Source organism: Pagrus major, chromosome 15 (assembly GCF_040436345.1).
Source record: "Pagrus major chromosome 15, Pma_NU_1.0".
Classification (NCBI taxonomy): Eukaryota; Metazoa; Chordata; class Actinopteri; order Spariformes; family Sparidae; genus Pagrus; species Pagrus major.
This window is the reverse complement of record NC_133229.1, coordinates 13,194,884-13,204,811: the sequence shown is the minus strand read 5'-3', so window position 1 is coordinate 13,204,811 and position 9,928 is coordinate 13,194,884. Positions and strand designations below refer to the sequence as shown.

The window sequence follows — 9,928 nt, the reverse complement described above, 5'->3', positions numbered from 1 at the left end:
TGTAGGTTGTTCATATGTAAATAGTGATATTGGCCAGCAGGTGGCAGACTTAAATTACATTCAAACTATTTCCCTCAGTATAAAGAAAGGACACAAACAGGAATTAAATAGTAAATGAAATATTTGTGGATGAATATAAACCTTTAGCGAACAAAATATGAAATGTTTATTATTTTTCTGCATAAGGAGACATTTCATCCTGAAGCTAAAGGCAACATTATCAGAAAACAGTTAATGCAGCCTGTGAAGGACAACAGCTGCATCCAGGAAAGAAAGTGATAAACCAACACAGAGGCGGTCATGTTGTTTTTGTTTGAATAATCATATCTACAAGTAACCATTTCTTTTAAGCTAAATATTCCCTCCTCAAACACACAAGAGCCTCTGTTACCTAATATAGATTACACAGACATCCATGAACACTGAATCATTTCTCACTGCTTCCAACACCCATCTGAAGGGCAATAATTAACACCATCAAATGAAAGGAAACAGTGAGAGGATATCAGCTCTCTGCCAGGAATGTCTCAGTCTCAGCGTACTCCAAAGCTTATTTTGAATTAACGTCTAGGTGAGGATTGTTTACAGATGGTAGAATGAGGAGGCAAGGGGCTGGTTGTGTGAGTGTGTCAGCAGGCCTACCAGAGAATAGGCACGTACAGTCTACAAATGTCACATGTTGCTGCTGCACACATTACACAGTGAGCGCAGGCAGCCAATGGTTTTACCTTAGATTATCTGTGTGTGATAGAGAGAGAGAGGGGAGGGCTGAGAGAGGAAAATAAAATAAACACACACACGCACATTACCAAAACACATACCAAAGGTATATTTGGCACAGAACTTTTATTCATGCAAAACAAGTGAAGTCATCAGATCTTTATCAAAGAAAATAAACATTGTCTATTATAAAGCTGTTTTTATTGGAACAATAACAACATAAAGCATGTTGCGAAACATTAAACATCTGTCAAACTGTATTGAAAACACAGACGATCATCCAACTGGAGCAGAAATAAAGCAGACAATGACACCATAGAGAACATAATATAGAAATGTAAAGCTGCAGGACTCAAACCACTCCTTCCTCAGGGTCGATGAGCGTGGTCCTGCTGGAGAACACGTCGGCCAACATGTGTTTGGGGATTTCTGAGCCGCGGACTTTGAGGGTGTAGCAGGCGTCCTCCACTTTCCCCAGGCTCTGTCGCAGCGTGTGCAGCTTCTTGGACACCTCGTACGGGCCTGTGTTCCCGATGTAGGAGAAGCCGTCGTGGATCTGCCGCAGGAACTGGCTCAGCTGGAACGGTGTGTCGATGTCGCCGTTGCCCACGCTGCTGATGCACATCCTCATCAGCTCTCCGGTAAGGTCGGCCACGCCGAGCAGGTAGTCTGAGGGCGTCACCTGGAAGGTCAAGACCTGAGCGCCCAGCGGCAGGGCTTCAGCTGAGCCCTTAGGGAAAAAAACAATCACACATATACACACATTTTTGGACAAATTAAACACTGAAACTTTTATCCCAGCATGGTTTATACACCACAAAACATTGAGGCTTAAGCAATCTTGTCCACATCATAGGCACTCATCATTTTGGAAAATTACAGACAGAGTGGATAAAATTACATAATGACACATAATGCTTCGAAAAGCTGCAACAGTAATGCCCAATGTTGCCTTTGTGTGCCATTATCACCACTTTCACAGGAAAAGCAAAATTATGTTTGACAGAGTGGGGGAAAGGTCCCACAGTGTAGGGTTAGCTAACTTTCTGTCGGGTTTTGCAGTTAGCAATCCCTTCACCACATGAATGCGGAGTGGTAGTCAACAGACATAGCAGCAAAAAGTAGGATCCTGCTCTCACAGGACCGCCTCGTTATGGAGTTCTCTGTCCTGATTGAATAAAGTGAGCAGGGATACCAGAAAATGTATTTTCTCTTTTACCGCATGAGCGGGAGGAGGAGAGACATTTTACTGACCAAACACTCTTTAACAGTTATTACTGTTGGAATACAGAGCTATTTAACACTTATTTTAATGAGTATATAGCTAATGGCAGCTTTAAAATGGCGTTGCAGTTGTTTAAAATGCAGAACACTATATGAGATGTGAAAACAAACTGCATGCAGCTGAACTACAAAGTCCTCTTGAAATTTACCTTCGAATCAACCTTCTCTGTCCTCATGAACACCAGCCTGGCGTTGATCTCCTCCAGGCTGATAAGGCTGCGGTGACGGATATAGTGTAGGAAGGAGACAGCCTCCACATACTCCTGGATCCCTAATGCATGAAATTACATTGAAACGGTTCACTGCAAGACAAATACTTCACTGCTGCTGCTGTTGAATGTAAACAGGATTTATTTGCATTTGTGATTTTCCCCCCAAAAAATACGACCATTACTAAACACAAGGTCAGCTATGTATCAAATGAGCATAGCCTGCAGAGTGTGTATAAACACTACATGGTATCTGCACAGTATAGATCACAGATGCAGATAATGATTCAAATAAAACCTGTTTCCTGTTGCTGTCTTTTGATTCAACAACAGGGGCCATTTTTTGCAGCAGGCTGGGATGACCCCCTCATTTGTTTTCTGGCCCTGTGTAAACAACAATCAAATAATGACAGGACGGAAGACTTTGTGTCCGAAGTTTACTTTTGGAGCGGCAATTGAACTTCAAAGGGCCTCGTATCTCCACGGAGCTAAACCGCAGCGTGCTACAGAGAGCTGGGAGGAGAGCGTGGTTCATCTCCAATGATTTTCACTTTTGTTAGGCTTTCAGTCCAAATCACAGCAGCATTTACATGGGGCAAGGCCACTAGAATTAGCTTTCTAAATGTGCTTCCATGACGTCCCCTGCCACTTCACATTTTGATTTATTGAAAATCAGATGAATAATTAGGATAGGTACAATCACAGCGCTTTGATTAAACTGACGCCCTGTTGACCATCTAACCACAAACCTTTTTTTCTAAAGAAGTGTCCTATACATATCATACATATTATTCCTCTTTAGCCTTGATTTGAGGCAACATTGTGTAGATATGCGTCTTCACCAACTGTGAATGGACTCTGTTTTTGTACGTCAGCAGATTCCCTGTGCTAAATTTAGCTCAGAGAGAGAAGTGTGCTCATCAAGCTAACAGCACTGCACCCTTGGTAGGCTGAGTGAGGTACAGTATGTCATACTTGGCTCTGTTTACTGTCTATCAAGCAGTGAACACACTTAAGGTTCAAGGTTGTTTGCTCAGTCATGCTGTTAGATGCTTATCAAAAGTTTCAGATGCTAATTGAGCAGCAGTAAATTATTCATTGGAACTGGCCGGCTGTTAAAGTCTTACTCAAAACACAAAGTGGTTAACATATTACCAGATTATCAGCTAATTGCTGCAAACTCTAGCTGCCTTTAACTAGTTAGCTCAGTTAGCGGTGCAGCTAGCGGTCCAAACTGGGAGTTCGGGGCACCAGAGGAGTGTTGGTGTTGACACCGCTAGGACAGGAACTTTGGACTGGGATGGGCCAGAGCTAGCTGGTTAGCATGTTTACTTCTGTAGATATTGTCTTCAACACAATACTGTATGTCATAATGTAAAAACTGTTATTTCTTCAAATTCTGTAATGTTTTCAACTAAAATTCTTAAATATTGCAACTTTAAGGTGGTGACATAACCTCTACTGTAATGCCACGTTAGCCAATCAGATGTCTGCAAAACAAAGGAGACAAGCCAAAAAACCCCGGGGTTTTCCTGTCTACACATAAACACTGAAAACAGCGTTTCAGAATACCTTCACCCTGGCAGGAGTTTTCACGTTATTAACATATACAGAAGGCCAAAACGCAACGAAAAAGCTTCATTTTAGGAAATACCCATGTACATGTGCACAATGTGCTGATAGTTTGACTGGTAAGCTCTTCCATTCTTTTATAACTTTAACATTGATTTTTGCTTGTTTAGTCATGAATATTTAAAAAAGGTCCAGGTTGTAGGATTTAGTGGCATCTAGCAGTGAGGTTGCAGATTACGACCAAACACTTTCTTCTACGCTGGCTGCTGTAAAGGACCTTTCTAGAGTCAGAATTTGGTTTGTTCATTCTGGGCTACTGTAGCAACAAGGTGGTGCAACATGGCGAACTCAGTGGAAGAGGCCCTGCTCCCTCTGTAGATATAAAAGGCTCATGTAAAGTAACAAAAACACGACTCTTAGTTTCAGTCGATTATACACTAATGAAAACATAATTATTAATATTATATTCCATTTCCGCCAATAGATCCTCCTAAATCCTACATACTGGACCTTTTAAGTCATTTAAGGTGCATTGTACGGATGTGTGTAAATCCTTACACTTTTAGTATTGAGATGATCTGTCTATAGTTTACTGTTTTGAGTAAATGAAAGGTCTGATTACCATCCATTTTTGTGTTTGCCTCTCAGTTTTCTTAAGTATAAATAACAGCATATAATAATACTCACATTGTCAAGGGCTTTTAATGAACGGCTTATTTGAGGGACCGTATCCTGTTCTCATATAGTAAGCACTAGTGGTCACATATTTTAAGCCCAGCCCTTATTTGGCAGATTTTTCCTAACCTTTATCAACACACGCCTCAAACATCTAAACATTGAAAGTGTCCCCACAGCTGTGACACTGCCTGAGAGACAATACAACACAATCCGAGGCGGACAGGATATGACATGAAAAGGTTACACAAGCTTTGAGGCCAGCAGGCGGAGTCCAGTTCCTGAGTTTACTGCCAGGAGCTGTTCGTGTTATTTACTCTGAGGCAGCAGTCACCTTTGGTCACTGAGACCCAGAGAAAAAACAAAATATTACTGGAGATGATGTCTAAACAATGACTCAGGAAAAACCAGTTGGAAATTAGAGAGATTTTACTGGCAAAGCTGTTGGAAAAGATGCAGTCCGGCTGTGTGAATGTCCCCAGATGATTTACAGATTAATGGAGCTTAATGTTTGACCACAGAGAGGTTCACTCGGTTGCAGGTGAACCCTGGGAAATGCCCCACCGGTTCACTTGTGTTTGCACTGTCTCATCGCTTCGAGCTGGGTCAGGCAAAACAGCTTATCAAAAGAGCCGCTCTGCCCTGTTATCAGTGGCAATTATGTTCAGATTTAGCCCACAATATCTTTAATGGTCCTTATATAAAAAGCGCAGACCCATTACACATGCCTGGAGACTTCACGTCCAGCCAAGATTATCTGGAGAGCCCGGTCTCAATCTAATAAAGACGATAAAAATGGAGAAAAAAAATGAAGCATCTAATTGGTGGGAACTGCCACTGGTCACGTCGCAGAGGATGCAGCGGTGATTCCTGAGTGACCACAATCTAAAAACGACTTCCCCAGCTGCTAGATAACAGCTCAGCTTCGCTCCCAGTAATGCTTTTCCTCCAAACTCTGCAGACATTTTGGCTACGCTGACAAAAACTGATATTGATACTAGGTGGATAACAAGTTTATCAGAGGGTGGGTCTATCAAATCCAGGCCTGCACCAAGGTCACGCTCTCACACTATCAGAGACTTCACAATAAATCTCAAGAATAAATAGGAAGATGGAGCTGATAGCAGCACAGCAAAGATTGTTTCCTTGTGAAAGCTCCTGCGATATTAAGCGTTTAACTTTTGCTCGAGGTTGTTTGTCCAATCAGGGTTTTATTATTATATTGAGAGAATTCAAATGTATTATTATATTACAGTATATTAGTGTCAGACTCTATGTGTTAGGTGACGCACTAACTGTGGCTGACAGTCGACGTTCAGATTTGACCCAGACTAATATAATAGCGGGGAGACAAATTTGATTAAGGGGCTGGAAGAGGAGCCATCTTTTCATGAATGAACTATTCAGCTGGGCAAAGTGGCCTCATTTGTGAATGTCATTGATCAGTATGTGATCCAATAGGTTTTGTGATTTCTGAATAATGTAATGAATTGATGTGGTGATGGGAGGGATTGGAGAGGACCATTAGGATTCTTTATGGAATTAAATGAAGGTAAATAAAATGAGAATTATTGAATATCTATTGAATCTTGGATAAACTAGCACCTTATTTTTTGCAAATAAGTATAAAAGTGGCTGTTTTTTTATGCAAAAATGTGTGGAAAATGGAAGCTGTACCCGCGTATGATATAAAGTGAAATGAAGAGAAATGGCAAACAACACATCTGGAGAGAATGAGATAATAAAGATCGAGGAGGTGTGTTTGTGATGAAATGATGATGAATTCAGGGTAAGGACTAACGTGCTGTGTACTGTGTAAAGCACCTTGTTGTGTATATTTCTTTCAATATACTTGACATTATTTTTTCTGTTTTGTTCCTTTGTTTGTTTGTATTCATAGAGTGTTCTTAAAAACAAAACAATAAACAAATAAAATAGTAAGAAAGACAGATTTATGGAGAGAATGACATATTCGTAAACAGCTTGTTAGTACACAGGTACTGTTTGAATGCCTAAATCTATGTGAGCTTATGCTCAATTATGTACATGTTGGAAGGTATGTATGCACACTGTGTTTACTTACTTACACAGAAAGTATGAATGCTGGTATGCTGGTTTTTCATGCCTATCTTTTCATTGTTCTTTTGTTATATTTTGTCTTTACTAGAGAATTTTGTAAAAATACAATACAAAAAATGTAATACAAGTAAAGAAATTACCCTTTAAAGCTCATTCGAATTTCATTCGATACTAAAAAAATTGACCAGATGACATTAACATCTGTACCAAATTTCATGGCAATAGTTGTTGAGATGTTTGAGTCACACTGCTAGAGTGATTAAAAGCTTTCCTTATTTTCTACTGAGGTATTTTTATTTCAGAAGAAGATTAATGAATTGTGCCAAGCCATGTATGCATTAGTGCTAGAACTGTGTCTTTGGTTCATAAACAGGTGATGGAAATACAAGAAAAGACGGTTACAAACTGCTTTTTCGAAAATGAGGAGAAACAAAAAGACATTAGTGTTTATCTCAAGTAATTTCAGACTGAACATGAGCTATTTACTGTAGATACTGTAAATCTGCATCTACATCGAATCTGTTTTAATTTCGATTTACAATAATACGCAGTATGTTTGGAACATCGCTACAGAAATGCAACCACAAAATCGGTTGATGGGATATGGAGATATATGACCCGATATCCTGAATACTAGCCGCATATTTATACTACAATATTTAGGTTTCTCATTAACAGGATATAAACGTATAAAAAGTTTTTTCTGACATTGATTCAGCTGAATGATCAACCTTCTCTCTTTGGACATTTAATGTATTAAATAAAGATTATCAAAACGCTGGAAAAAAGAACTGCTTGAAACTTACAAAATTCCTCTGATGTCTACAATAACATTTTTAAAAAGCAACGATACAGGCACTGAACTGGGAAATCAAAAATGTCCAATTTGTAAGAAACGACCTTGTGCCTCTAGTGTAAAACTGCAAAATACTACAATATTACAAGATAATGAAACAACTGCATAGAGCTTATTAACAAGCAAGTTTGCTTTCTTAAATGAAAAAGGTCAACGGAAACTGACCTGGAGTGAACGCTCTGTGAAACTGAAAGATGTCTTCTCCTCTGAGCTCTTCAGCAATTTGACCGATTTTCTGCCGGACTGCATCCAGTTTCACATCTGCTTCATTCAGAATGTCCTCTGGATCTGCCACACTTCCAATCCAGAGAAAACACACAGAAAATAAAGTTAGACATGCAAGTGTTTTAACCTACTCTACAGCAGAAGTTAGATTGTGTAGTTCCAGTGCTTTTGGACAGTCCAACAAATAAACTTTATCTTCACAATATTCATCATTCAAGAGATTTTAGTTTCACAATTTCCCTTCTGCACCGTTATGGCACTTCCAAAACAATATCTAAAGGCTGATGTAGCTTCATTGTTATATTGCAGGCCTCTTGAAAACAGAACAATTCAAACTAAAGCAGTTAGAACAAGTAAATCATCAAATTCAGCTGCTGATGTAAGTGCAGAAATCTATAAGCCTTCTCAAACTAAACTGCACCAATTAACATGCCTTTCTACAATCGTATATACCTGGTCACTCTATGTAAAAGAAAAATAGTCCTCTTGCTCTCAATGGTGACGTCTCGACTGATCTTAACAAGACGCTCATATTTGTCATGTCTGGTGTCCAGCTCCTGCTGGAAAACTGAAAAGACATGAAATAACAAGATTTGTTTGAGTACACACGTCTGAACGCTAATGAAATACAGCAACCATGCGGGTGAAAAATGCTGTCAAAATGCCAAGGACATGCAGATACCTTTGAAAACTGTGATGACAGGCGAGGATGGGTTGGCGCTCGCATCGCGATCCTGCGCTGCATCAGCATTTTTCCGAGGACATCCTTCACCTGACGTGAGGCAGAAACGGTCAGGTGATACTGCAGTTTGTGCTCAGGAACAAACACATTTAGTTAATGACATTTTCTGTAAACTGGCCTCATCAAATTGAAGAGGCACTCCAATGATTTTGCACATGAAGATCACTTTAATAGTTTACCTCAATGTCATCAGGGTTATTTTGACCTGAGATAAAGACTTTAAACATGTAATGGAAAGTGTGAATGTAAACATGACTGAATTGTGTTGTGTGAATGTTAAGAGTTGGCATTTTTCGGAAAGTATGGATACCTTGGTCTCTGTTTGACTCGATTCTTTTTTATTTTGATCTGCACAAGGCAAGTTTCCTTACACCATTCAGACTCAAGGGGATTTAAAGTGCTTTACAGGGGCGTAGAAACACATTAATAATAATAATCAAAGTCCACAAATTGTATTGGAGGTGTGATAATAAATCCCTTGAGAACCTCTTTAAGGTGTGAACTAGAACTGAAACAATAAGCCAACAGACAAAAAGATAATCTGCAACAATTTTGATAACGGATTAAAAGTTTAAGGCAGTTATAAAAATCAAAAATAACAAAATAAAAACAAGTATGCAGCTTCAGTAATATATATACTGTCGATTTTCTTCTTGGACATGAAACCATAACTGTGGGTCTGGGATAAGGTGAGGGAGATTATCTACAGATCGAATTATCGATAGATTAATCGAGAAAATAATGAGCTGATTGATCAATAATGAACACACGTAACTGATAGTTGAAGCTCTGGTGTGAGCTGTATTATAAAGAGAGTTTCATGCTTCTGCTGTCACTGCTAGAGCCACAACATCTACTGATCACACATTAATACAGTTGAGCTGCAGATGATGTTGGCAAACATTACTGTAAAAAGAGTGAACATGAATCTGTTTACGACAGTTCAATGTGAAGAGCTACCGAGCTGCATGTTGGTGTTGTCATTGTCTAACTATTAAGTTACATAGCCGTGAGCTAGCCGAGTTACCGCATGCTCATGAAAACAACCGACAATACAACTTTATTGAAACGTTTTTCTTCGTTGAGTGAAAAGCCTGACTCACCTTCTCGCTTATTCATACCTTCAGTGTTGTCTCTTAATAAATTAAAAATAGTTTTAGCTCGTTTAGGGTTTAAATTTGAACCGTTTCAGCCACTGACGTCCGCGCTGCCGACCAAAATATAAGGAGGTATCTGTCAGGATTTTTCAGGGTCTTCAGACAAAACAGCTCCGTTGACACATTAAAGTTATCATCTCTGAACGATAGTAAACATGCTGAGTAAAGTCTTAATACTCTACAGTGGCAAATAAAACGTGTTAATTTGTTTTTAATAACAGGCATCCGTGTGGTCCCCAAGCCTCGCGGGGCCTTCGCGCTGTTTACACGCGTATCAGGAAATGCAGAGACGTGCATCATGGGAGATGTAGTGACATGACAAAAAAGTGGTATTTGTTTTATTTACAGCGTTTTGACAACTTCCTCAAGAAAATGTTGTTGATTTTTATTTTAAAATGATTCAAAACAG

At 39.4% G+C, this 9,928-nt stretch overlaps 1 protein-coding gene across 1 annotated transcript; it reads right to left on the bottom strand.

Annotated features, from left to right (window-relative positions):
- Positions 1 to 827: 827 nt before the first annotated feature.
- tsnax (translin-associated factor X) lies at positions 828 to 9,577 on the bottom strand. Its single transcript, XM_073481242.1, has 6 exons — positions 9,466 to 9,577; positions 8,303 to 8,392; positions 8,074 to 8,188; positions 7,561 to 7,691; positions 2,154 to 2,275; positions 828 to 1,450 (listed from the first exon to the last, which is right to left on the bottom strand). Exons 1-6 carry the CDS (start codon positions 9,479 to 9,481, stop codon positions 1,073 to 1,075), a joined length of 852 nt encoding a protein of 283 aa, XP_073337343.1. The 5' UTR covers positions 9,482 to 9,577; the 3' UTR covers positions 828 to 1,072.
- Positions 9,578 to 9,928: the final 351 nt, after the last annotated feature.